The sequence below is a fragment of the Gymnogyps californianus genome, chromosome 17 (assembly GCF_018139145.2).
Source record: "Gymnogyps californianus isolate 813 chromosome 17, ASM1813914v2, whole genome shotgun sequence".
NCBI lineage: Eukaryota > Metazoa > Chordata > Aves > Accipitriformes > Cathartidae > Gymnogyps > Gymnogyps californianus.
The window spans coordinates 15,820,642-15,848,582 of record NC_059487.1 but is presented as its reverse complement, the minus strand read 5'-3'; the positions used below and the strand labels follow the sequence as shown (position 1 = coordinate 15,848,582).

The 27,941-nt window shown below is 44.4% G+C and overlaps 1 protein-coding gene across 1 annotated transcript; it reads left to right on the top strand.

Annotated features, from left to right (window-relative positions):
* Window positions 1–951: 951 nt before the first annotated feature.
* PRPF6 (pre-mRNA processing factor 6) lies at window positions 952–26,504 on the top strand. Its single transcript, XM_050907087.1, is given in 22 exon segments — window positions 952–1,045; window positions 1,990–2,158; window positions 2,950–3,068; window positions 3,724–3,802; window positions 4,588–4,764; window positions 5,608–5,763; window positions 6,472–6,566; window positions 7,295–7,451; window positions 7,662–7,707; window positions 7,710–7,823; window positions 10,777–10,895; window positions 11,556–11,774; window positions 13,420–13,542; window positions 14,380–14,501; window positions 15,654–15,792; window positions 16,783–16,902; window positions 18,124–18,300; window positions 19,189–19,322; window positions 19,815–19,906; window positions 22,001–22,115; window positions 24,218–24,344; window positions 25,146–26,504. Coding segments are annotated over 22 exon segments (2,823 nt in total). The 5' UTR covers window positions 952–974; the 3' UTR covers window positions 25,299–26,504.
* Window positions 26,505–27,941: the final 1,437 nt, after the last annotated feature.

The window sequence follows — 27,941 nt, the reverse complement described above, 5'->3', positions numbered from 1 at the left end:
GCGCCTTGTGATTCACTGGCAAAAAGAACCCATTATTATTATTTTCTCAGTTATTAGGGGGAAATGAGGAGGGGCAGGGGTGCTGCAGGGCCTGGTGCACCCACGGGTGCCTGCACCCGCGTCCGCCCGCGCGGCAGGGACGTGGGAGCCGGCACGGGAGTGCGTTTGTGCGCGTGATGGCGCGCGTGCGGCCACGCACGGACGTTTGTATGGGTGAGGGTTGTGTCACCACAAGAAGGGAGGCGTGGGGTCGCAGGGGTGCAAACAGGGAGCTGGTTCCTTGCACACGTGGGGGAGCTGCGACCGGGTGTGAGCAGCAGGCGTGCGGGGGGGGGGAAGGCGTGTTTCACACATGGAAGGAGACATGCACACGCATGTGCATTCGTCTGCGGAGGCTGTGCGCGCGCGCGCGCGCGCTGGTGTGCAACGTGCATGTACATGCATGCAGGTGTGTATGTGTGTGTATGTGGGTGCATGCAAACACGTGCACGCGTGTGTGCGGGGGGGGGCGCGTGTGCAAACGCCCAGGCAGGCGTGCGGGAGCGTGCCCACGTGCGTGGCGTGCGTGCACACGTGCGCGCACTCAGGTGCGCATGCCTGCGCGAGCGCCGGCGTGCAGGTAGGTGCGCGCGCAGGTCCGTGCACACACGTGCGTCTGCTGCGCGCGCGCGCGCGCGGGGGCCTGCGTGCGCCCCCGCGCGCACGTGTGCGCTCACGCGCGCGCCGCCAGGTCGGCGCATGCGCGCATCTGGGTCACCCCCCCGCGCGTCCTCACCCTCCCCGCTTGGGACCGCCGCGGCGCCAGGGGGCGCTCTGCTCTCCCGCGAGAGCGGAAGTGCCGCGCTGCCCTCCTGGTAGCCCCGCCCTGTGGCACCGCCTGCTCTCGCCGCCGTTTCCGCCTCCGCCGCCGCTGCCTCGGTCGCGTCCAGCGGCCCCGGCTCCGGTCCCGCCTCGCCGCCGCCGTCACCGGCACCATGAACAAGAAGAAGAAGCCGTTCCTGGGCATGCCCGCGCCCCTGGGCTACGTGCCGGGGCTGGGCCGAGGGTGAGGCGCCGCCCGGGCTTCGCCGGCAGCCCCACGGGCCCGGCCTAGGCCTTCCCCGCCCCGGCTCCCCCTCACCGCCCCCCCCCCCCCTCCTCGCCGGACCCCAGGACGCCCCCGGGCCCCGTTTCGTGCCTGGTTGGGTGCCCGTCTCCCCACCCCGCCCGTCCCCTCGGGGCAGGCCGGAGGCCCCGCGCGGCCTGCTCGGCTTTTCGAGTGTTATTCCTACGAGATGGTTCGCGTCTACTCTTTAGATGGGCGGGTTTGTATTGAAATGCGAACCTGGCACGGGGGATAAGTTCCTGGGTGCTTTAGAGGCCGCTGGCTGGGAAGGGATTGTGTCCCTCCTGATTTTGTAACAGTGTGTGTACGTGGGGCCCCCTTAAAAATCATTAAATCTGGGTGTGTTTGTGCTGGGAACAGTGGGAGGCAGGTTTCGGTGGCGGGTGGACACCAGGAGTTGCCCTTTGCTGGGGGTGAGTTATGTTTGTCCTCCTGCTGATTTGTTGGTGCCCTTACGCTGGGGCGATTCTATCGACTGTGCCCTGGGAAATGCTGGCCGGCTGAACGTGGGGTTTCTGGCGAGCCCCAGTTGCCCCATCCCTGCGCCCAGGCCCCCCCCCCCATAGTGCCCTACAGCCTGCAGGATCAGCTTTTTTACCGTGTCTCACCGAGAGACGCAGTTTCGAAGAGAAAGCATGTCTTGGTATAAGGTAGATGCTAGAGCGGTGAGCCGGGTGTCTTTGCAGATAAAGTCTCCCTATAAGAGGACAGTTTTTTCCCCCCAGGCTTTATGAATGGTAGGGATGGGGACTGGCTGATGCTATTCTTGTGGAAGAAAAGATATTTTTATTGTCTGTTATAAGTAATAATTTCGGCAGACTGCCTGTGTAACAAACAGTGGGGTTGCAGCGTGCTAAATAGCTGCTACTGGTTTATCAACACAGAGCCACAGGTTTCACCACCCGCTCTGATATTGGCCCTGCGCGTGATGCCAATGACCCTGTGGACGATCGTCATGCTCCGCCGGGGAAGAGAACCGTTGGGGATCAAATGAAAAAGAATCAGACAGCTGATGATGACGACGAAGACTTGAACGACACCAATTATGATGAGGTGATGAGATTTTCATCATCCCGGAGCTGTTTTTCCCCAAGTGGAAGAGCAGTCCCTTAGCTCCCTGTTCTCTTGCTGTGAAACCCCGTATTAGCTGAGGTTTCAAGGCCAGAATTTCCTGTAGTTTGCTAGCAGCACTTCCTTTTTTCTTTTTTTTTTTTTAATTGACACCTCATTATACATAATGGCATGGTGCTTGCAGATTTTTATTGCGGCATTGGTCCACGTATTGTGGTTTAATTATCTATACAGAGCCCTGAGAGTCTTGGGAAGAGACCCATAAATAAAATATTAGTTTAAGCACTTTGGGGGATGTATTTTGTATTCTTCTGCACAAATGAAATCTAAGCTCTTGTGCTTTGACGTATATTTGTCTTTATGTGGCCTGTGTTTAAATTCCACTTTGGTTAGTTAAATGTTGTGTTATTCTTTTTGTTTGCTTTCAGTAGTTTAAAAAAAAAAAGTGCTTAATGGAAGAAAATGGCCTTTCTATACTGGGATCTCATTTATTGCTTCATAGAAGCAATTTTGAAAGAGAAGGAGTTTTGAAGCAGTTTTGCTTTTGAAATGGTGTGGGAGAATAAACACTGGGGGTGGTAGAAGAAAGCTGCTTTTATTTAGGGATGTGTTAGTCTGAGGCAATGTTGTTAGAAATAGCCTGCTCGTGCATTTTCGTTGCTCCGGGTGACTGTTGGCTGTAGCAGGAACATAACAGGAGCTCTAAAATGAAAATACTGCTTTTTTTTTTCTTCCCCTTTTTCCCTCTTCCCCCCCCCCCTCCAAATTCTTAGTTCAATGGCTATGCTGGGAGCCTGTTCTCAAGTGGTCCCTATGAAAAAGATGATGAGGAAGCAGATGCGATTTACGCAGCTTTGGATAAGAGGATGGATGAACGCAGAAAAGAAAGAAGGTAGGATGAATTACAACACTGGCATGGGGTGTTTTCTAGTTTGTGTTTTAGAGTTTTTCTCTACCTCTTCCATTTTCCAGTTCAGATTTTGTCCTTGTCTACTGGGTACATTTTCGGAAGCCTACGCAGTTTTTATTTGTTTTAATGCTGTACCTTTGACCCTGTGGCTCCAATTTTTAAGGATGATGGGTATTTTGCACAACTTGCTCTGAGAGTTGACGTGGTTGAATCGCTCCACTGTAGTTAATGAAGATTCACTGCGGTTCATTAAGATGATGTGGGGAGATGCTGAGTGACTGGTTTTGACAGATTACATACTGCACAGCACACTGGAATTGTTAGAAAAGTCGTGTAATGCAGGTGTCTTGTAAACCGGTGAGTGTTACTTAACTTGTTAAACTCACAGCCTGGTCTACAGGTAAGAGGACGTTAAAGACTGAAGTTCACTGGGTTGGAGACGTCTGTCTTTACACTGTAATATTGTCTTATTTGATAAGACATCTCTGTCATAATGTTGATAATCTAAGCTTGGAAAAAATGCTTTTTTTTTTACGCCTTAGCTCTGATCAAACACATTTTTCTGTAATAGCAACACTTTGTTTAAAGACTTGCTGAGTATTACTTTGCACGTAACCTCAGTCCTCCTTTTCCTAAGGGAACAACGAGAAAAAGAGGAAATAGAAAAATACCGTATGGAGCGACCCAAAATTCAGCAGCAGTTCTCAGACTTGAAAGTAAGGAAAAAACGTCTGAAATGTGACTTTTGTCTTTATGACATACGAGAGGTGGATGTATGTTCTGCTTTTCTTTGCTCAGATTTTGTGTGTGAGCAACCAAGTGCTTCGTTATCCTCCAGATTAGAATTACTTTCTGTTGGAAAAATAAGTAAATGAATACGAAGCTGGCATCTGGTGGTGCGGAAGATCTTCTTGCTTTGAAGCACTCAGTTGACAGAAGCGGGTGTTTATAAACTGCTTTGTAGGGATATGGGAGAATAGTGATTCTGCCTGTTGAGCGCTTTTCTTGTGGATACATAAGGCAGTGAAATTTGTGCAAGTTTTGATACTAGGCTTTTGTGCTTTATTGCGACTTCACATCGGTTCTTGAGAAGGTGCTAGGCTTCTGTCTTTGAGGGACTGGTACCTTGTTGGTACTGAACTAGTAGTTGAGCAGGATCTGACTCTAAATCTTCTTTTAAATAAAATGTATCGTTTAAGCTATTGTTTAATGATTAGTAATAAAACACTCAATGCTGCAGGCACTGAGATTAACCTGAATATTTGTGGCACTGAGTTTAATAACAAAATTGATTTGAAATCTCAGTCTGGACTAGAACCAAATTCTAATTAAAGGCATCTAATTCTGTTGTACATTGGATTAGAAAAAAATCTGACCTTTGACCTTGAAGTCTTTAATTGATCTGAATTCTTTCAAGAAAAAGAAATCTGGTAAGGACTAAGAGCAGTTAAAAAGAAAAAAATTCTACAACAAGTAATGATGACAACTCCTGTTTGAATAGCGGAAGCTAGCAGAGGTCACAGAAGAAGAGTGGCTGAGTATTCCAGAAGTTGGTGATGCCAGGAACAAGCGTCAGAGGAATCCTCGTTATGAGAAGCTGACTCCTGTACCTGACAGCTTCTTTGCAAAGCATTTACAGTCCGGGGAGAATCACACTTCTGTGGACCCACGCCAAACGGTGAGTACAAAGCAAACGTGATGAAGGTGTGATCTGTAGTTTATAATTAGAGACAAGGGTTAAACCATGTGTTCATTAGTGGCATTTGGGAAAAAAAAAAAAAAGATACTTGACCAAAAAACTTGGTGTAGTTTGTGAGTCTGTCAAAGGAATTGCTGGATGTTAAATTCCTGTGCTTGCTGGAGTCTTTCAGTACATACCCACTGCCGGAGAAGACTTGAGGATAGACAGGGCAAGATTGGTTCTTGTGTTAAAAATGGAAGAAAGTGTTTTCTTTCCTTTTCTCTGGCTGTAGAATGGTGATAATGAGTTTTGGTGAGCATAACCAACATCCGTTTCTGTTATAACAATGTTTTGCAAAAATGGAACAGAAAATAAAGTTCAGTTTCACCTAATGGTTTGCTCAACCCTGGAGCAATTGCGTTAAAAATTATTTGCCTTATTGTCAACTGAAAATTTAGCTTGTTGCTACATGGCCGCAGGCTACTGTGATCATACAGTTACAGGAGAAGCTGACTGGCCCTGAACTGGCACCAGATGTCCATGGGACTTCTTTGTAGGTATTCTTGTTTAAATGTGCTAGGTTTAGATGCTTGTGCTCGAATTTTGCACTTTCTTGTTACTTACTTCACTGACTTGACTAAACTTGTGTAATTACCTACAGATTTGCAAAACCTGTATGAGAAATGTCTTGTGATTCAGGGAAGCCACTGTTTCAGAAGTACCTATGGGGTTTTTGGCATCTCTGTCCTGTAGCCACTGGAGAAGAGCAGATCAGCCTGAATTATTTTTGAAATCTCAGAAGAGATTTTAGGAATGTATTTCTCTTGCTCTTGTTTTTAGCAATTTGGTGGATTGAATACTCCGTATCCAGGGGGCTTGAATACTCCATACCCAGGAGGGATGACACCAGGCTTAATGACACCTGGGACAGGCGAATTGGATATGAGGAAGATTGGCCAAGCCAGGAACACCTTGATGGATATGAGGCTAAGCCAGGTAAGGACGTTGGAAGGCAGGATCTGTCACAGGTATACCCGGGGTTGGTGTTGTGCTGCTATTTAAGATCTGGTTTTAGAAAAGTCTTTAATTGTCTTAGGTGTTAGAAGAAACAGCTCAGCTGTGAAATAATTCTGTGCTCCTGCTCCCCAGATCTCATGCCTTCTACACTAATACAATTTCCTGAGAAATAACAGTTTGTCCCTGGAAGTTTGGTCATTATGGGGAACAAACTGCCCTGTTATACCAGAGGTGGGCTTTAGGCAAACAGCACTGGTAGTTTTACCAAGGGAAGCATCTCTTCTCTCATGTGTAGGGATGCAGGACAAAATGCTGTAAAATACTGCTCTTAAATTGTTGTTGACTTCTGTTCTTTTTCATTGATTTTTCCCATCTAAATCTGGTTTAACTAAAACGATGGACTTCTGCTGGCAGGGCTGCAAGACCTTTTGGTGACTGAAAGCCAGGCTGCTTGTTTTCTGGATTTTCAGTGGTACTAAATTTTTATCACTAAAGTCATGTATTTTAGAAGTGGAAGAAAGCTAATAAGCAAGGCTTTGTGTTCTCTTCCTTCTTGGTTTTGTAGTAACAGATAAATTTCTAGGATTTTTTTGTGTAGCAGCAGTGTCTTTTCCAGTCTTTAGTGCGTGCGGGCAGACTGTGGGGCTATGAATGGTCATTTCAGTAGTGCTGACTTGAATTTCCCAGGTGTCAGACTCTGTGAGTGGCCAGACTGTAGTGGACCCGAAAGGATATTTGACAGACTTGAATTCGATGATTCCCACACATGGAGGAGATATCAAGTAAGTTTAAAAAGGATTAACTGATTTATCCTCTTAGTAATGGCTGTGATCCTGCATATAAATGGAAATCTGTCTGAGCAGGTGCTTTCAGCTAGCATTTAATTTGTAAAAGATGCTAGGTGAGTTTTTGAGCATGAATTCTTTTAACATAAGATCTGGTATAGTCTTTCAGCCCGTGTATTTAGCATCTGACCTGCATGCATCAATTGTGGCGGTTGTTTCTATTCTATCCCTGGACTAATGTGCCAGAGTGATGGCAGAGTGTGGCTGCCTGCCAGCCCGGAAATAACCTGGTTAATTGTACCTGTGTGCTGCTGATTTAGGCTTGATTGATGACCTCTGAAAACCTCTTTAACCTGAAGTTTGACACCTGTTTCATAAAGAATTGCCATTTAAGTCAGTGATATGTGCAAATGTTGGTGCTAATACTTGACTTAAATTAATGCTTGTGCTTATCAGCTTCCAACTGCAAGTGCCCAGCTGTAATTCCTAAAAACCTTACTTAAATACTTAACTAGTTTTCACTGTGATCTTGCTGTGTTAGTGTATATTTGTAAGCTTGTTTTGGTAGTATGTAATTTGTGTCACCGGCATGGAAACGTTTGAGGTCACAGTTACTATGGGTCTAAGTGTGGCTGTGAAGAACTGACTGTAAACACTTACTGATTCAGGAGAATTGTTTGCTAGTGTGCTGAAATTTTTCCTGCCTGTCTTTCCTCCTCGTTTAGTGATATCAAGAAAGCCCGTTTGCTCCTGAAATCTGTACGAGAGACCAATCCTCATCATCCGCCAGCCTGGATAGCATCGGCCCGACTGGAGGAGGTCACTGGCAAACTCCAAGTGGCTCGAAACCTCATCATGAAAGGAACGGAGATGTGCCCCAAGGTCAGAATTGCTTTGCTTCCCTGCTGATCCTTGCAGGACAGTAGGAAAAGGTTGTGGTTGCAAGCAGCAGCATCTCTCTGTTAAGCTTGTATCAGGCTATGCCTGATACAGCTTCACCATGTGCAGTATTAAAAGAACACATTTAGCTAGAAGCTCTAATTTTAAATTCTTGTTTTGGTATAAAGGAAGGTTGTTTTTTTTTCCTGACAGAGTGAAGATGTTTGGTTAGAAGCTGCTCGGCTTCAGCCTGGGGATACAGCAAGGCTGTTGTGGCCCAAGCTGTCCGCCACCTTCCACAGTCTGTCCGAATCTATATAAGAGCAGCAGAGCTGGAGACAGATATCCGTGCAAAGAAACGCGTCCTTAGGAAAGGTGAGAGCTTCTGCAGGGTTAGGGAACAAAGTCTGCGTCTCCCTCTGTTTGTATTGCTTTGTAAGGTGTTCAAGATGTGTCCATAAGTTTAAGGGGTTTTTTTTTTTTTTTGTGCATCCTTGGTGAAAATATGGTTGTTAATAATGTGTGCCTTAATGGTGGAACTTGATGCTGTTGAGTTGAAGAGTAGAGTTGTTGAAGTATTTGTAAAACATCCTTCAGCGGAAAGCTGCTGTTCCTGAGCAACTGCAAAATGACATTTCACTTCCCAAAACCAATTCCAACTTGATCAAAGTTGGATAGGTAGATGAAAGCAATTAAAAAATGATGCTCGTAAAGAGAAAAGGGTGTTCTAACTGTCACCTTGTGATACATTTTGGAAAAGATACTGGACTTTGTGTTTGAGTTCCAGCTTGTCTGTAGCCTGTTAGACCACAGTGATTCCTGGTGGAGGAGCTTTAGAGGCCTTGGGGTTCTCCTGTCATTGAGCCTGGTGGCCCTTGGGGTTTGCTTTACTGTAGCAAGTTCTGTGTTCTTGACAAACAGCTTTTCTCTTTGGTGCTTACTTAGAACCTTGCATCTTCTGTTGTATTGCACTTGGAGGCTTTCCTCTTTTGTGGAATGACTGTCTTTTCCAAACAGTTGTCTCTTTTAACAGCAGTTTGTTGTGTTGTCCTGAACCCAGGTCTTCCTCTCAGGTTCATAGTATTAATTCTTTGATTACTTTAAGTTACTGTGCCTGTATCAGTAGAGATTAGATCCTTCATGACTATTGAATTGTATCAATTATATCTCCTGACTTTAATCTAGACAGGGAAAAGGGTCTGGATTTCGTACATTTACTAAATCATTGTGAGGCAGTCTGCAGTATTGAATGGCTTGGCTTCAAAGGAAGTAAATTGCCTTCTACCTCTAACTATTGCATGTAAAATTGCACATCTCTGGTGAAATGACTTCTTACTGCATATGGATGAAAGGCATTTAAAGGTTCCTGGGTTTGAAGTTGTAAGAGTTCAGATAGTAACTATTCAGTAGCTTCTTTTATTTTCATTGGCTAAGCAGGGCAGCGTGCTGTGAAGTGTCGCTCCTGTGACACTGTGTGTCCTTCTCAAGAACTATAATAGGTGCTGAACAGAAAAACACTTTTACATGAGCAGAAATAGATTTCTGAGTCCAGCTCGGGTAGGAGAGCATCTTGTGTGAAAGCAGTGACTTACGCATTAAGTACTGAGTTTTGTTTAAACGTTGTATTTGCGAAGAGAAAAACATCTTGCTTCAGTTTTTAGAACCACCTACTTAATCTCTGATACAAAGCTGTTAGTGGAATGGAACATGATTTGTCATTCTCTTTCCAATTTCTGCCTGTTAACAGCTTCACAGTGCTCCTCTGCTACCTAGGGGACATCAGAAATATGATGCTTGGAGCTGTTTGTATATACAGCCTTAAGATAAGTGGCAGTTTAACCCATTATTTCATCTAAAATAAAAAAGACTGACTGCCAGGTAATGTCACCGAAGTGTGATCTTTCATAATGTGTTTCTCTCCTCTGTTGGCTGTGTGCATTCCTACCATCCAGCAGAACCTCTGGAGTTTTTAAAGCCTCTCTCTGGAGAGCCAGCAAGCTGAGTGTTTAAAACACACCTTGAGGTGTAAAAATCAAATGCTCTATCTATGAAAACATGTTCTGTCCTGCTGAGTGATGCTTTCAGCTGTTGCAGGCTGATATTATTCACTTGAATTTTTCAGAAAAAGCTCCTGCTGCTGCAGACTCGAGGAGAAACAGTTAATGCCCGAATCCTCAGGGCACCCTACTTGTAAATGCTCGATGTATTTCTGTAGAGCTGGGATGTGCTCTGAAGTTGAGGCTCAGCAGTGTGCCTCTGCCTTTGCAGGAATGCTTAAAGGAACAGCCTTGCCTAGGAACCTAACTAGTTTCAAAGTAGGTGTAGGTGCCTCTTCCCACCCGTTTCTGTGGTCCTGCAATTATGCTTGCTTTATTGAGGAAGGATGTGCTCAGTCCTCTCTTACTATAGCACGTTTGTGTACAATCACCATGGAAACAATGAAACTACTACTGCAATGCAGCTAATACTAGTAATCTGTGGTGTAAGTTGTAGTGACAAAAGGCTAAACAAGAAAACCCCTTAGTTTCTCAATGTCGCTTTAAGATACAAGGTTATGAAGAGACAGGCTGAGAAAAGCTGTAGTTTAGACTTTAATGTTTCAGACAGCACATCTAGGACAGTCTGCAGAGAATGCAGTTTCTACCAGCGGTAGCTAACTCTTGGACAAGATTAAGGAAGCCTCAAAGACTCTTAATTAGATGGAGCCCACATTGGATTGCTGAGAGAACTCTTTGGATTCAGTGGCTTAGGGTGTTAGTGTCAGCGATACCTTTAAGCTTTTATGCATCCTCCTGTTTTATTTTTGCGTAGCGGGCCAATAACTTTTTGCGAAGCTAAACTGGGATCCGTTAAGCTGTCAGGAGATGCCTACAGGAAAACTAAATTGTGAAGGGATAGTTTCAACATCTAAGGAACGAGGTTGTGTTACTGGTTAGTATTGAAGATGCTCCTTTTTTATAAAGAGAGACCCAGCATGATTAGGCTACCCAGTTTTGAAGATCCTACATATGGTCATTTGCTGAAACTGGAGGCTTTGTTCAGCTAGGTGTTTTACTGAAGAGGATGCAATTACAGCTTGTACAGGGAAAAAGCCCTTGGCTCTCCAAAACCTGTTTCCAATTAAAATTATTAAGTAAGTTTTTTATTTGCTGATTTTACGTTCTCATTGTTGAAGCAAGAGCTAGTATAAGTACAGTTCCCTCCCTGCTCTCTTTCAGGAAGTTTCATCTGTAATAGGACAAAGCCTTTAATATATCGTCTTTAAAAAATACAGTTCTCTTTGGTAAACTACTTTGTCATGATTGCCATAATTGTTTTGCCTCTCTAGCCCTTGAGCATGTTCCAAATTCGGTGCGTTTGTGGAAGGCAGCCGTGGAGTTAGAAGAACCTGAGGATGCCAGGATCATGCTGAGTCGGGCTGTGGAGTGCTGTCCGACTAGCGTTGAAGTAAGTTTTAAAACAGTAAAATAAAGCAACCCCCTACACACCACTTTAGGTTGGCAGTAGAGCTTTGAAAACAAAAGGCAGGGTGAGTGCAGTATGAGGTTTCTACCACGCACTGTATGCCACAATGAGAAGGATGTGATGAGTAGCGGACTGTGCGTTTTTTCTCCGGAGTTAATTGTCTGGTGGTCATTATATGCCTCATTTTCCTGTGTAATTGTTACGTTAGTTACGCCAGTGTACTGCTGTGCCTGCTGTAGCCAATTAGCCGTGTTCACGTTTGTGTTTAGTGCCTTGACAATTGTGAAAACAAGCATGCATATAGCCTGGGGAATCTAAAACAAAGTTGCTCATTTCTGAAACGCTGAACCAGAGTGTAATATTCAGCTGTTTAAAAGGTGATGCGGACAGAAAATGTGAGTGCAGCAGCCCAGCAAACGGAGGTGATATCTTGAGGTGATTAGGACTGAGCTTTAAGGACAGTAGTAGGCTCTGTTTCTATTTCTCCATTGGTATTCTGCAGCCTGCTTCTGCTACTTGAGGACAATTGCCAACCAGTAGCAAACAGCATAAAGCTACTTATCTCTTCGGGCCGACACTGCCATACAGCGGCGTTGTCATCTCCTTGTTCTAATACAAAATATATCTTTTGTTGCTCCGCAGCTGTGGCTTGCGCTGGCAAGGCTGGAGACATATGAGAATGCTCGTAAAGTCCTTAACAAAGCCCGCGAGAATATTCCGACGGATCGTCACATCTGGATTACTGCTGCCAAACTGGAGGAAGCCAATGGAAACACCCAGATGGTAGAGAAAATCATTGACAGAGCCATCACATCTCTTAGGGCTAACGGTGTGGAAATCAACAGAGAGCAATGGATACAGGTATTTGCTTGCTCTTCGTTAGAGACCCAGATGAACTCTTCAGGTTCTCTTTTGAAGGCTATTGATGCTAAATATTGTAGGGTAGAGTAATTTTGCTCTAGGCTTATCAGTGGAGATCCCCGTGAGGATACAAGAGGTGAGACTAAAAAGCTGAGTAGGGTGAAGGCTGTAAGTGATACACTGGGATAACATTGTGTGTGTTGAGCTGAGGAATGTCTGATTTACTTCTGTCTTGGAAGATAACCAGCTTCAAGTTGAAGCAGCTGCTGCCTTAAGTAGGACAGAGGCTTTAAGCCTCCAGTGAAGGATTTATGTATTTTTTGCATATGTCTCTTTTGGCTTAAAAGGTATCTGTTGGCCCAAGAAGTCTTTGTCAGATAGTGTTGTAAGAAGTCAATACAAATATTGCATATGCAGCAGGCAGGAAATATTCTGTTAGTCCTTTATTGGCTTGTAGCCCTGAGGCTGTGTGAAGTAGTCACAGCTGATATGTGGAACCGTGTTGTACAGTGACATTTGCAAAACGTGACCTCTGTGCAGGTTCATCCCAGGTCGTCGTATTTTTGATGTTCTGTACTAGAAAAGTAGCAAAAAGTTGTAGGGGTTGCCGGTGTTTTGGTCACATTCGAAAGCTGCGGTGCTTGAGTTTCTTGAGTTAGTAAGACACTTCAGAGACTATTGCCATCTAAATGGCTCGATGTTCAGGTTAAAAGAACCTCTTTCCTCCTGAATATGTACTGTGCTTTGTTTAAGCGTAAGTCTTTAAACCACTTTACTACTAAAATCACTTACAGTGGGTCAAGGCAGCAAAATGTTCTTGGCACACTGCTTTAAAAAGTATCGATAATGAACAAAATATTTAATATTAAACTGATATCCTTGTTGACATCTAAAAGAATTATAACTTTCTTTACAGCAGTAAAACAATTAAAGGTTAATTTCAGCTTCTGTTTAAAAAAACCAACACCACAGCCTCTGCATCATTGTCTTCTCGAGTTCCTTTTCAGTACTAGAACTGCTCCATTTCTGTTACCCGATCAGAGGTCTTTTTAACAAGTTTAAGCAAGACGCGCTTGGCTTTTCAAAAGCTTCGGATGTCAGAAAACGCCACTTTTCCATATATGCTCTGGTGAGAGCGCCTTTGCACCTTTAACATAACAGCGGTTGAGGGTGTATTTGTTTAAATTTAGTTATTGCTCAGCCATTATTGAGACTTAGTAATCAACCCAAAGCTGAAAGAAAGTCAGTAGCTTTGATGTTACGATTCTTTCTTCTCGAATTCTTGCAGTTTTTTGTTGGCCAGGTCCCTGCTTGGCCCAGCCCAGGGCAGGTCAGTGGAGCTGTAAGAGGAGACTTTTCAGCCTGGAAAGGTCACGCATTGTCACACTTACTCCTTTTCAGTGGATGCAGTTGATGGGCTTTGTTTCTTAACCAATTTCTGATTGATTCTGTGTACAACTATAGCACCTTCTTCGTGGGTGTAGGCTCACCAGTTAGTGTCAAGATATGTTTGAGTAATAAGATATTTTTTAATGTGGCAGTGATCCACAGTGTCTCTGTGTTTGCACATGAGGAGTTGCTGTTGCAAAATCTAACTTCTTGTGCTGAGTTCTCAAAATGAGCGGGGCTTTGCTCTTGTTTCTAGGATGCTGAGGAATGTGATAAAGCTGGAAGTGTGGCCACATGCCAGGCCATCATGCGAGCTGTGATTGGGATTGGGATTGAGGAAGAAGACCGGAAACATACCTGGATGGAAGACGCAGACAGTGTATGTCCAGCTGTGATGCTGGTTTTGGTTTGTTTTTTTTAGTTGGGGGAAATTGTACTGGAGCCTGGGAAATGACATTTTTTTTTTTTTGTCAGTGAAAGTGGATGTGATTCCCACAACACCTGCCTGCATTTGGCCAGTCTGCCTCTCGGGAGGTTATTGTATTGTAGAGCTTTTTTCAGATTTGAATTTTTGCTAAGCAAAACGTTGGTATTGTGATAGATTTTTTTGCTGGTTTTGGTGTGGAAATTTTTTTGTGTGTGTGTGTGACATCAACAGAGATTGAGGTCTGGTTAAAGGAACTGGGAGTTGAGTTTCAAGGCATAAACGTTGTAGCTCAAGAGTTAATGTAAGACTGGTCAGGGGAGCGAGTAAAAGTTTTACCAGGCTTTCTTTGCTTTAGGGGAGTAGTTTGAACATGCACTAAAAACTAAATTATATTTCAGCATGAGAAATATCCACCTCACTGGCCTTGAATTGGGCTTACAGCAGTAGGGGGGCATACGCTGTGGTGCTTATAGTTTTGCCTGTAAAAAAACAAAAAAGTGCAAACACGAGAGCCTTTACAATGCTTTACTAATGTTTCAAGCTGGCCTGTGTATGTCAGTCCCACTGAAGGACCAGTGATACTAGTGCTCTGATAGACGGACAGTTGAAAATTTCTTCCTGCTTCCTTTTAAAAAGCTGATAGTAACTGTTCTGTTATATAGAATGCCCCAATTCATGTATTACTCTGAGTTATTGGGTTCTGTGTTGAATTATGCATGTGTCATTCATTCTTGCACTTGATTTCAGTGCAACCCTAAATTGACTTAGTTCTGATCTGTTTTTCCTTAGTGTGTTGCTCATAACGCTCTGGAGTGTGCCCGAGCAATTTATGCTTATGCCTTGCAAGTTTTCCCGAGCAAGAAGAGTGTGTGGCTGCGAGCAGCGTACTTTGAAAAGAACCATGGAACAAGGTATGTGTGCTGCATAATCCTTGGGTGGAGGGGTTCATCCTTGTTACAGGGTGGTAGACTGGGGAGGAAGAAAAGCTACAAGGTCAGCCCTGAAGTGGTGTGTTGCACGTGCAGAGTTAGTTCAGCTGGTGGAAACTCGCTGGCATTGTTTGCAGGTCTGACCTTCTTTGTTATGGTTGTGGTCAGGACATCTTTGGTTTTTATGAAGTCATAAAAAGTTCTTTGGCAATAGAGATTTCTTGGTAAAAATAGTTACGAATAGGCAAGGTAGGGACAGTCATCTTTGAGAAGGCGTTTCTAGAAAAAATTGGGAATACAAATCACCTAGAAATACAGCATGTGTTTAATTTTCATAGATAAACTACTTCATCACTGAAGTTGTCCGAGCATCTCTGGCATTTTCTGATTAAATATACTGTGAATGTGTATCACATTCTGTATTAAGATTGGTGTTACAGTGTCACTGCTCAGGCCTTTTTATTTTGAAGTTTATTCATAAAACTTTATACATCTTAAAGTTTCTGCCCAAAGTTTAGAATAAAGCAAACAGTCTATGCAGTAGACCACTTATGCACCTGGAGTCATCCTTATTAAAGCCAACAAGGCTGCTTGTGTGGAAGTGACTGCAGATGCTGAGTTCTGCCTCATTCAAGCCTTTTTTTTTTTTTTTTTTTTTGGAACAAGTATGTCTTTGCTTTTGATGTTGTTCTCTCGTGTTTCCCAGTGGTGGCTGGCTTTTAAGCCCCTTGTTCTACCTGAAAAGTACATTTTCTAGACAAGAGAGAAAAAAAATTCATTAAGATCAAGCTAGCTTCATCTAATAATTCTGAAAAACTTCCTGTCTCAGTTTCTACTAAGGTTTGTTAAGAAGAGTGGCTCCTTCCAAGACAAATGAGCTGTTTGTGTGCGGGGTCTTTCTGCAGAGGCTATCAAACAAAGGTGTCTGAACAATGAGCCGTTTGTGGAGTGCTGATTTCAGAACCCTTGTGAAAAAAGACCCCACCCTTTCCTTGTTATGAAACAACTTATCAAGGTTTACAACGTTGGACTTTGCAACAGTATTTATAACATTGAGTGATAGTGGAAATGGTGTGTGAGAGCTCGCCTTTGGCAGTATTTTGAGTGATTGTAACTTGCTCTTTCTTGTCTCAGAGAATCCTTGGAGGCTCTTTTGCAGAGAGCCGTTGCTCACTGTCCCAAAGCAGAAGTGCTCTGGCTCATGGGAGCCAAATCAAAGTGGCTGGCGGGAGATGTGCCAGCAGCCAGAAGCATTTTGGCCCTGGCTTTCCAGGTGGGTGTATTAGACTTGTGTGATGGTGTTAAGTACGACTGGTAAAGAAAACAGAGTAGGCTTTTTCTGTCAACACCTGATTCCTGCTGCCTTTCAAAATGATGGGCGCTTCCGCTGTTCTTTGATTGTTTTATGTGGAAAAATGTTCTCCTGTAAAATAGTGGCAAGCAGGAAGCAAGAGTGTATTTACTATTTTAGCAGTACCACACCAGGTTCTGGGTTCGCAAACCATTAATTTTACTACTGTGGCTCCCAGCAACCCCAGTCATGGATCAGAATCCCCTTGTGTTGGGTCTTCTGTCTCCTCAGTAGAAAGGGGAGTGGTCTGCCCTAATGAATGAGGTTACTGCATTACTTATGGCCAGGACCAAACCCACTAATCCACAGCGAAACGAAGGGAATTGTCTGCTGGATGCTGAAAGAAAGGTGGGCAGAGTGGTACAGTCCTAACACTGGGAATGAGGCTTAAAAGCTAAGAGATAGCAAAACCAAATGACAGGTCCTGAGATGGAAGGTAAAAGATACCTACTTCCTAAATTTGTTCTTGGTGCTTTTTGTTACCATCCTGAAGGCTTCTTGACGTGGTTGCCACTGAAATGACACTTATTGGAGGAGTGTTCACAGACCGCAGTTGGGAATTCGAGCTTCAGTTTTTTTGCTCAGGGATAATAAAATGAGGGTCTCATTGTGGCAAACCCTATGATCTTTCCAGTGTTTAAACGGGAAGTTCAGAAGATCAAGCATTAATACTTTTCAACAATTGAGAAGCATCCAACTTCTAAACTGGCATATATCTTTGTGTTGCGCATCTGTTTTGGAGAACTTCTATAAACTTCAAAGGTCAAAGAAGATTGGGAGGAGCTTGAACTGAAAAAAATCCTGGTGTGGATTGACAAAGCTCTGATTTCAATTTTAATCTGGATCAAACGAAGGATTAAATCTGCTGTTGATTCACTGTGTGCATTTGTCTGTCATTTTATGTTCTTGCAGGCCAACCCCAACAGCGAGGAGATCTGGCTGGCTGCCGTGAAGCTCGAGTCGGAGAACAATGAATATGAAAGAGCAAGGAGGCTGCTGGCAAAAGCTCGCAGCAGTGCCCCCACTGCCAGGGTAAGGATGTGTGAAGGGTGGAGAGGCTGAGACCTCTCTTGGCCATGGGGGAGTTGAGACGGAAGGAGGAGTTCCTTCAGTTCTGTGGCCTTAGCGATTGACCAGATGGCTCCCTGCCATTGCCTTTTGCAGGCATGTGGCCGCTTTGCTGCTGCGCTTCTCCAGCGAATTGCGACACAAAATCACGGCATGATGGGAAAAAAAGTCTAGGATCAAGTGAAGGGTTTCAGTTTTTTTACACAAATGGCAAAAGTCAGGAAATTCCCAGTTTACAGCTGTTTGTATAATGTTCATGTTGCATAAAAGCATGTCTTGGAAAAAAGAGAGAGAAAATACTTTCACAGAAGACTCACTTATGCTTGCTGTGCTAAAGACAGCTCTGGTCAAGTTTGTTGTTTAAAGTTACACTCTTGTGTTTATCGCTAGAGTTACTTCTGGTATGAGAAACTTTGTCGGTTTTCAGCTGTTCGTACAGAACCATTTTAACTTGTCCAAGTAAAAGAAAAATTAGTTTGGTGTCCGTCCCCACCCCACACCCCAATTTTTGCTTCATCCTAGATCTTTTAAACTGTCCTCTTCCTCTTCTGTCAGTCAGGGAGCTTCTCTCCAGCTGGCAGCTGGGGCTGAAGCTCTGGTCTCAGAATTGACACCTCTCTTGCGAAGTCATGGTGGGGGGAGTTTGGGAATAGGGAGGACAGGGATCAAAGAGTAGTGAAACAGCCTTCGGGCTATAATGTATTTCTCACAGCTGTAACTTCCATGTGTAGCTAAAAGGCAGGCATTTGGGGGCAGAAAAATATATTTACCAGTTTGTAATTAGCAGGACAACAGTTGCAACTTGAAGCCGTAAGTGAGAATAGGTGGTCTTGGTAGCTTGGATCTAAGGAGAACAGATTGTGCTGATGAAGCAGGCTCAAATTTGTTAATTGGTTGTGCTCTTAAAGCTATGCTCTTTGTACAAATATTATACAAATGTCAACTCTATGCTAATAGGTGAGATATAGATTGATCACACTGTTCCAACTCCTTTAATATTTGCATTTACCTTTCTCATTGTTATCTGTTCCCACTGTTATTTAACCCTGGTATTTATTTTCTTTACTTTAAGCTGTAGCTAATCAATAACATTCTAATGAATGTGTGAAAGTGGGAACCCACTGCATTGACGGACTAATGGTTTTTCAATGGCTCTAGTGCTAAACAGCTCTGGTTCGTTCCCAGGTCTTCATGAAGTCTGTGAAGTTAGAATGGGTGCTTGGGAACATTGCTGCAGCCCAGGAGCTTTGTGAGGAAGCCCTGAAACACTATGAGGACTTCCCCAAACTGTGGATGATGAAAGGACAAATCGAGGAACAAAAAGAGCTGGTAGAGAAAGCACGGGAGGCTTATAATCAAGGGGTAAGATGTATGTTATTGCAAGTTTGCTTTGTGCTTCTGGTGTGGAGAGATGTCTGTCTTTGAATCAAAATGGAGAGGGCTCTGTCCCAGACTAACCGAAGAGATGATTTCCGTTCTCTCTGTCATTTGTTAAAACAATAAAAAAAAAAATTAGGACCTCGAAATAAGCAGCAAGAATTTCTGTTACCCAGTATCCACGTGCAAAATTCACTTTCTTTTTGTGCAAAACATGCAAAACACTCTGAGAGAGTTTGCTGTATCCTTGACTCCTCAGTGGTAGGAAAAAAGGCATTGCACAATAATTCTCTGAGCCCTGTAAAGACTAAAAGCAGAACTCTTGAAAGAAAAGCCTCCTAACGAGCTCCTAGATACACACTGTAAAAGGAGGTGGCCTACAGAGCACTCGTGTCTCTTTTAAATGATAATCGGTGTCCTTGGGTATGAATGCTTCGGAAACTTGTCAGCCATGAAGGTAATATGGAAGCAGGTTTCTGCCAGTGTCGGTATCCTAATGACTTCCCAGGCTTCAAAGGCGGTCTGTTTCCTGCGCACTCTGTTGCTGTGGTTTGGTTATGTATAAGAGCCCTCCATTTCCAGATGGAGCACAAATTGTTGATGTATTATTAAGGGAGGTGTATTCTTTCTTTTGCTACTGGGATAGCTCGGTCGTAGTTGATGTACCTGACTGTTTTGGATATAGGAGAAACTTGACTTCTGTACTGTTCTGTGCTGTAAGACTGACTAGGAGAAATTTGAGCGACGTAATCGACTTTGTCTCTCTCCTTCTAAACTCTCCAGGAGGATGTAGGGAGGGAAGTTCTTTTCTATAGGGGTTATAAGATTTTTCAAATCTACATATTACCATACTTCTTTTTTTTTTTTAAACAGTTGAAAAAGTGTCCCCATTCCATACCCCTGTGGCTTTTGCTGTCCAGGCTGGAGGAGAAAGTTGGGCAGTTGACCAGAGCAAGAGCCATCTTGGAAAAGTCGCGCCTAAAGAACCCAAAGAATCCAGATCTCTGGTGAGTTGTGTGGAGATTAACTGAATTTGGGCTACAAAGCCAATGCATTCTTCAGGCCAGCTATTTTACACTTTCTCAGCCATTTGAGCCTGGAACTTATGACCATGCCCATCCTAGAGTTTCTTCTGGACTAACAACTTTTTCTGAATGCCAGAAATGCTTTGATGATCCTGGCGAGTATGTAGCTACTCTAAGGAGCTGGGGACTAGTTATTTCTTTACTGATAGTTGTGGTGCACAGAGCATGAAACCCCAGGGCTCTTTCATTTCGGTTATAGTACCTTTTTCAAATTGTGCTTGATCTAGGCCATTATAGAATAAAGGTCGTGTTTATTTTTAGATGGAGAGGAATGGGAAGATGTCAGTCACCTAAACATATTCAGAATGTGGGCAGATGTTTGCAGTTTCCAGTGACCTTCATGTGACTCGCTGTTTGTTTCTGCATAGTGAATATGTTGTCATAAATATCATCACTGAGTCTCTTCCTTACCAGGTTGGAGTCTGTGCGATTAGAGTACAGAGCTGGGCTAAAGAATATTGCAAATACTCTGATGGCCAAGGCATTGCAAGAGTGCCCCAATTCAGGTGAGCTAGATCTCATTTCTATCTTAAACACGGTTGTTTTGCCCAGTTGATAAAGGCACATCTTTTTCCAAGATGTCCTTTCTTGCCAGGTCTCAAAATACTATGTTTTGGAGAGGTGTCAGTCATCCTTCTGCAAATGAAATGTTGAGGGTCTTTGTGAATAATCCCAGTTGCTTTGTGCTGTCTCGCGCCAGAGAGGTCATGGGTTGGTGTTCGTTCCATTTCACTGCAGTATCCAGTATATTATTGGGTCTGTCATCCACGGTTTGTTCCCAGGTTTCCTAGGAAAGCATCTTGGATATGAGTGGCTTTTCTCTGAAGTTGATAGAAGTCTGCCAAGGTTTAAAATTGAAGAAAGACTCTCAAGTGTTTGTAGTTAGGAAGTTCAGTGGGAAAAAAAATGGGGTTTTCCGCGTCTCATTGGGGTACAGCTGGCCATAGGAGACTTCCCAGTGTTGGTTTGTCTGCACTGGTTGCACTACTAACTGTGTGCTTAATAACTTGTGCTGGCAGCAAATTTCAGTTGCAGTCATGATTAGGGGATCATGTACCATAAATGTTCCATCCTGGTTTTTCATTATTTTAACTCATTTAAGAAAAGGCAAATAGGTCCTGTAACGTAAGTCAGTTGGTTCTAACCAGCAGTGGAAATGTTTGCCTCTTGGGATGGGAGGAGAAAGTGCATAATGCTTCCCTATTTTTTTGGCAGAATTGCGGGAAGACTTAATTATTTAAACATGTTGACATCTTTGGAGAGAAGATGTCACATAGCTACAAAGTGTAGTAGTCTACTGCAGGGCAAGCCTTTTTAGCTTGCCATCAGGCTAGGTTTTGAAAGGTGTTTAATTGGCGGCTGCTGAAGTCCCAGTGAAATAATTGGGAGTTAAATGACTTTTATGACATGATAAACTCATTGCAAGCTGCTCACCATGCGAGTGGGTCAACAAAGCAATACCACCCAAGTCCCGCTTTGTTTTGTGAATGACCGAATGCTTAATGAGTGTTTGCCGACACAGGCTTTTTTACAGAATCTGCCTGTTGCTATGGAAATGGGCAGCAGGATCTCAGTTTTTGTTTAAATAAAATCGCTTCCAACTCTATCTTAAAACTCTACAAACCAGAATAAAAGCCTGCAGGAATTAGCTCGTTGGACACCTACGGTCATGTAAACCAGAGACTTGCATCCATCGATTGCTGAATTGATTCCCAGTTGCTTATGGCTGATGTAGGCAGGCTGCATAAAGTAAAATTGAAATATGATGGTGTTTGTGTCCTCAGCAGGCCTGAAAAGAGAGGCCTGAAAAATGTGGTTTGACCCTACATATAAAGAGCGAGAAGAGAAGAGTTCTGCTGCAGTCTGTCACTGCAGTCATCAAAGCTTGTGTATATTCCTGTGGCGCAGTTTATGGGAAGCGAGAGCACTTTGATAGAGTCCTGGCAGACACGAGCTTTCAGGCTTTGCTTTGAAGTGATCAGCAGGTATGGTTGGCTGACATGAGAAACTGAAGATTTCATGCTTCTCTGAGCGTATTTCCTTTGTTTTTGTCAGTGAAAAGAACTAGGGATTAAACCCGGCTTTCCTGGATCTACCCTACGAGTTCCTTCGTTGTAGGTGTGGAGAGCCAGCATCAATAAGACTGTGGTGCTCCCTGGCACCGTTGAAACTGCTTCCAAACAGTGTACTTTGCACCTTCTGGGACAACTTCTGCCACTGCAGTTTCCCATTCAGACAAATGGATATCTTTCACTTTTGAAATGCTGGGTTGCCCTCCCCTGTTCCACTGCTTGCAATGTCTCATCTGAAAGGCATGAGCTCTGGGTTAGCGCACAGCAGCGTAGGGAGCGCTGAAGCTGCGGCGGGGTTATGGTACAGAGATGTTCGGAACTGAAGGTCCAGCGTGGTGCACGCGGTAGCTAAAAATTCAGAGTACTGAATGAAGTATCCATGCAGCAAGAGTGATCTTGGGGCATGGATAACCACCAGGGTGGGGGCTGTAGTGCTGCTTGCGTTAGAGAGCACTGGCCTGATGACAGGATGGGGAGGGTTAATCTCGGAAATAACACTAAACAATCTTCCTACTTGACTTGATTAAGGAATCCTGTGGTCGGAGGCAATTTTCCTTGAAGCACGACCGCAACGAAAGACCAAGAGTGTGGATGCTCTCAAGAAGTGTGAACATGACCCACATGTCCTGCTGGCTGTGGCCAAGTGAGTTCCTGCTCTTGATGTAGTAAAAACACCCGTTTCTGTGTGTGGCTGCATCCATGATGAAACATTGCACTCAAGCACGACCATGTGATTCTGGCTGCAGCGGCTCTAATAAGCCCCAAAGCAAGTACCAGCTCTCGAGCTGTCTTCTAGTTACTGTGCAGATCTCTCCCTTGATTCAAAGCAGGGGATGTCGACCTGCCCGCCGGCTGTTCTGGTGGGCCGGGGACTGCGGCACAGGCAACAATACATTCACACGGAGTCCTTTTCCAGTGCTGGGTATTGGCACTCTGAAAATTGCTATCTTTGTGTCCTTTGAAAGGGATTGCAGTGTGCTTTCAGATGAAGCAGGCTTAATTAAGTTTTATAGGATACTTTTTAAGTACTTGTGAAACTAAGCACAATTTTTGCTGGTTATTTTTAATATTTTATCTGGCTGACTGTGTATTCTTCATTTTTTCTCTCTATCCTAGATCCTGTCAGATTTTTTTTTTTTTTAATCCTGAGCTAAATTCTGTGCTGTTGTAGTCTTCTCCCCTCCTGAATTTCTGCTATGTCAGTTTTCTTCAGTTGTGGCCCTTCCTGGAGTGCAGACTGCCAGTCATATTGTAGTTTGTGTCTCTGAAACGGGAAGATAATCTACTAGGAATTGTCGTCTTGTCTAGATCCAGTTGTGAGGCTTCCAGTGATGAAAAGCTGCTCTTAGAATTGACTCACGCCATATCCTTTCTGATCTGATGTGCGAACAGCTCTACAGCAGTCGTGATTGGAACAAACTTACTTTTCTTCCTTTGTGAACACCAGAAGAGGTTAATGCAAGAAGCATTTTGCCCAAACAGTTGCCCAATTCTTTCACAACTCTTTTTTATAAGCCAAAGAAAACTGTAGGATACACTCCAGTGACTGCAACGCTGGGTTCTGCCAGATAATGACAGCTCACTTCTTCAGCTTTAGCAGCAAGTGAGAAAAATGTTAACTTGTGCTTTATGGAAACTGTTTCCAGGCCCCTTCTGGTGCAACCTCAGACAGTGTAGCAGCTAATCCCAACACAAACAGCTTCTACCTCCCATCACGACTTGCATGTAGGTGCAGTAATACCATAGTGTCACACATCTGTGAAAAACTTCTGTTAAATATGTTGCTGAAAATGGCCACTGCCTGCAGGTGTTGAGCCTCCGCTATCATTGTTCGTGCTGTTTTAAATCACAGTTTATTTAACACGGAACAATCAAGAGTATTATAGGGCTTAAAAACAATCACATAAGCTGTATAATTTTATGACTGGCTAAGCTCTTTATGAGGGATGGCTGTCTGATTTGATAAAGACCTTACTAGCTCAAATGAACTCTTTAATGCAAAGGAGTGAAACCAAGAGACTATTGACTCAGCTGGTTAATTACTGGGGAGAAATTTCAGAATTCACGAGTACCTTTATGAAATGGCAGCAGTCGGGCTGGGTGCCAGGCTGGGATTTGTGCGTGGAAGCTTACGTGCTCGCCTTTCCTCGTAAAGTGGAGCTGACAAGGTAGGTCTGCTCCACTAGAGCATGCTTCGTGGACGGGATTGTGTGACTGCGCACAGCCATGGCTCCAAGAACATGCGTGCAATTTTCAGCTTTTAGAAGTTATTTAATTGTTGGGTGCTAAAATCGACTCGAAATATTAAGAAAGTGGAGGAGGGGAAATAGATGTAGGCGTATGATCCTGTCTCCTTTTACACCAAATCTGGAACGGCAAAATCAAGCAATTGAGTTAGCAAAGATTGAGCTCAGAGAGGCAAAGATTGAGCTCAGAGAGGCAAAGATTGAGCTCAGAGAGTAATACTTCCCTTCTGAGGAGCGTCTGTCTCTTCCTTTGACTGAGGCTAGCTGAACCTGCTTCACTAGGGGGAGAGTGAAGAGGAAGCGGCGGATGTTCTTTTTGATCCTCTCATATCTCTTCCCAGGGGAAGGACAGTCAGCGGATGCCTACAAAATCTGCTGTTTCTTTCTTGGGAGAGCAAAGAATGGAAATATCTATAGAGCCTTTAAGTTGGAGTGCTTGCAGATTGGCATGTTCCTCTAAAGAGGCTATTTGTCCACTCACTTTTGCTTTTCTCACCAGGCTGTTCTGGAGTGAGCGTAAAATAACCAAGGCCAGAGAATGGTTCCACCGAACAGTGAAGATAGACTCTGACCTGGGGGATGCCTGGGCTTTCTTTTACAAATTTGAGCTCCAGCATGGCACAGAGGTGAGTGTGTGCCTGGGAACAAGGAGCAGGGGAAGGCAGCAGGAATCCCTGGGCGTTGTTGGTTACTCAGTCCTGGGGATTGCTGCAGTGCTGGGCTGAGCACGCTGCTGCTGCCGCCACCGGTGTGGCTCACAGATGAGGCTACGGCTGTCACGCCTGGTCACGAATGAGCATGAACGGGCCTGTGTGGTGGTTTTTAAAAGGCTCTGTCATTAGTTGAGCTGTCTTTCAGGCTGCTTTGCTGTCCACAGTCATGCTAGTTCATGCAAAAATCTATGAAATCAATCTTCCTTCTGTAAAATGCAAGCTTTCTCCTAAGAGATTTTCCTGTAACTGCGATGCTGGGTTTGTGTAACTAGTCCCATTTCTTCACAAGTGTCAAGCACAGGTTGCACATGAACACAGCCGGAGGAACAGTCTGTTCTAATCTCTCACGGCAGTTTTTACTGCCTGATATTACTGAAATGATGGGAGTGTTTATCTTCTGACTTCAGAGAGACCTCTCACTTGACAGATCTCATGCAGGTGGTAATGCAAAGGAAGTTTCTGCTGCAGTTTCTCTGGTGTAGCCACAACTTGCTTGACTGTAATTCGGCCAGTTTGTTCAGCAAGGCAGGAGAGTTGTTGCCTCTGAATTTTTGACTCAGGCTTCCGTACTGCCTTTAAAAAAACAAAACAAAAAACCCACCGTAAGCTTTGGAAGGGTGTGTGACTCAGGGAGGGAATTGTTAAATTTTTGGCTCTGTGCTGGAACAAACCAGGGCATTAAGAGACTTGCAAACTCGTTTCTCTTCCTCGTAGGAACAACAAGAAGAGGTGAGGAAGCGCTGTGAGAATGCTGAACCTCGCCACGGAGAGCTCTGGTGTGATGTCTCCAAGGACATAGAGAATTGGCAGAAGAAGATCGGAGAGATTCTCATGCTTGTGGCAGCCAAGCTTAAAAATACCTTCTAGAGTATGCTGGCTTCAGCTGCGTTAGTCATCTCTGTAGGACTTGTCTGCTTACCTGCTTTCGGTGCATTCGCCCTTACGGTGGCACAGATTTCAGAGGACGGGAGGTCGGTGGCGATACGAAAGATCTTTCTTCCAAAAAGAAAAGCTGCTTCCTTCTCTTCCCAGTGATAGTGCTCTTGGCTCACGCAACGCGGTCATCGGCTTCTGCAGCACGTCTGAACGTTGTTGCTGGTGTGTCACGGAGGAGAGACGAGCGGTCTTGTGAGGCTCCGTTGGCATTTTCATTTTGAATCCCCTCTGTAAATACGAGCTTTAACTAGTGCTTGTATGGATTCTGACATTTAGCAGTTCCTCTGGTTTCTCCCCTAGCATGCCTTCCCGTCCTGTCCTGTCCCACTTTGTGCAGTTTCTTTAGTGTTTGGCCCATCTGATGCTGGTTTGTTGTCAGGAGATCTGGTTTGTGGCTGTTTGAATACACTGAATGTCCTTGAAGGAGACGAATGGAGTTCTGCTGGGGGAAGACCAGCAGCCGAGGGGAAGGGCTGGGCTGGCCCCTCTATTTTTTAAGTTTTTTGCCGCAAGCCGGGTTTAGCTTGGTCTCCTCTGCTGGCAAGCAGCAGCGCAACTCGGAAGTGTTCCTCAAACCTGAGCAGATGGAGCATTTTGTGAAAATTCAAGAGCATATTTTTAGAGACCTTTTCCTCGATGTTTTAAATGTATATAGTATAACCTTATTCTTTTAGGTGTCTGATTTCATTAAGCACAGTGGTATTTTAAGGTAACAAGGCAAAATCCAGCAATCCCTGAAGGCCCTTTTGAAGGAACAACCTTTATTTAGAGTCACTGAGAGACTCTGCACTTTTACAGTGGCAACTGCTTTCAGTTGGGATGTTTGGGATGACTCTTCAAGTGCAGATGGAAAAAAGCAAATTCACGAGAGGAAAAGCTTTGTGTTTGGGACCCTTTATAAGCTGTCTTCAATTTTCTACGCTTGTGATCTGTATTATTTTGGCCCGCAAAAACCTGACTTTCTTGTGATCATTGAATGAAAAAGCTGTAATGTCTTACATGTTAGGGTATAGCAAAAGTATCCAGGTCTGTGTATGTGCATTATATAATGTATTTAGTTGGAGGAAAAAAAAACCCTTATCACTTGTTTGGACAATATGTATAAAATACAGCTTGGGTGGTTTTTTTGTTTCCTTATGTTCTCTTTGAATGTGGTCTTGCCCTTTGACTCTGACTGGGAAGAGTGGGTCTGATAGCAGAAACCTTTGAACTTATCAGGCTCCCACCACTCTGGGAATGTATCTGCCAGCGGTGGTTACACCAAGTTGTGCTACAGCCTTTTGCCAAACGGGATGAGAAGCCTGTCTTTTAACACTGAGGTAGAAACGGTTGGTCTTGAAGCAAAAGCCTGTTTTTCTTTGGGTTTATAACGGAAACGCTTGTGCTTTCTCTTGAATAGCTGGTGAAAGTATGTGAAGCTGCGTTTGCATTAAGGAGGGTGTAGATCACGGATGTCCCATGGAATTGTAGTTTCCCAAAGGTGAGTGAGAGGCGTTGGGAGTTGAGAGACTCTTGCTCAGGGGCTTCACGCCATCACTGGCATCCTTCCTGTGTGTGGGCTTATGCACAGGGGAAGGGAGGGGCGTTTGGGGAGGAGAACGGAGACATCGCTGTTGTGGAAAGGAGAGGGTAGACGTGTGGGAAGGGAACATGGCTGGACAGGGATTTCAAGACTGAGCCAGAAACTGCAGGAGAAAAAAATGTTGAAAAATAGTTTTTGATGCGTGCTGTCCTTCAGCCCCTTGTGCTTCTCACACGGCTTTTACTCTTCCTCCATAATGTGATCTGTGTAAGTGCTCGGACACGGGGACTGTATCCCGCTTCTCTGGGAAGGGAATACGGCATTTCGGTTGCTGCGGCACTTCCTAGCGTAGCGATGTGCTTGGGAAAGCTGGGTGCCAGCGGTACATAAATTCCTCTGCCCTGCGTTGCTGTCGTTTGGTGGCTGTGGAGTTGAGATGGGGAAGGACGGTTGGAACTGCAGGGGCATGGCTTTTCTCAGCGGAGAGACCTCTGACTTCTAACAAGCGTTTGGAGCATCTCCCTCGAGCCAGATACTGTGTGTGCGCCCACTGATCGGGATCTGTGAGCTTCCCCTGCCCCTTGCTCAGGTAGCAGCACCGCATCCCTTAAGGATTTGTTGGGAAAGGCTACCTAAGAGCTCTGGGATTGAGAAAACTCACGGGAGGGACTTGCTGGAGGAGAGTTGTTCTTTGTGGGTGGTGAGAGGAGAGATTGTTTCCCGGCGCTGCGCACCGAGATGTGCTGGAAGCCCCGGGATGTGCTGCCGCACCGCGTCCTCGCAGCACCAAGCTCCTTGTGCTGCCTGCTCTCCGTATCTGCAGCTTCCCTTTCCCCTGGCCCGGCGGGGTTACATTCCTTGGTTTTGGGATGATTTTTCTTTTTTTTTTTTTTTTTTTTAGATAAAAGGGATCATCAATCTTGGAGCCTTTTAATGTTTGTAGATGTCTTTGTGGTTTTTAAATGGATTATGGCACCTACGAGTTTTAACTATATCTAGAGCTCAATAAACAAGTTATATGGGTCTTGTCTTCAGCGGTATGTTGTGTATGC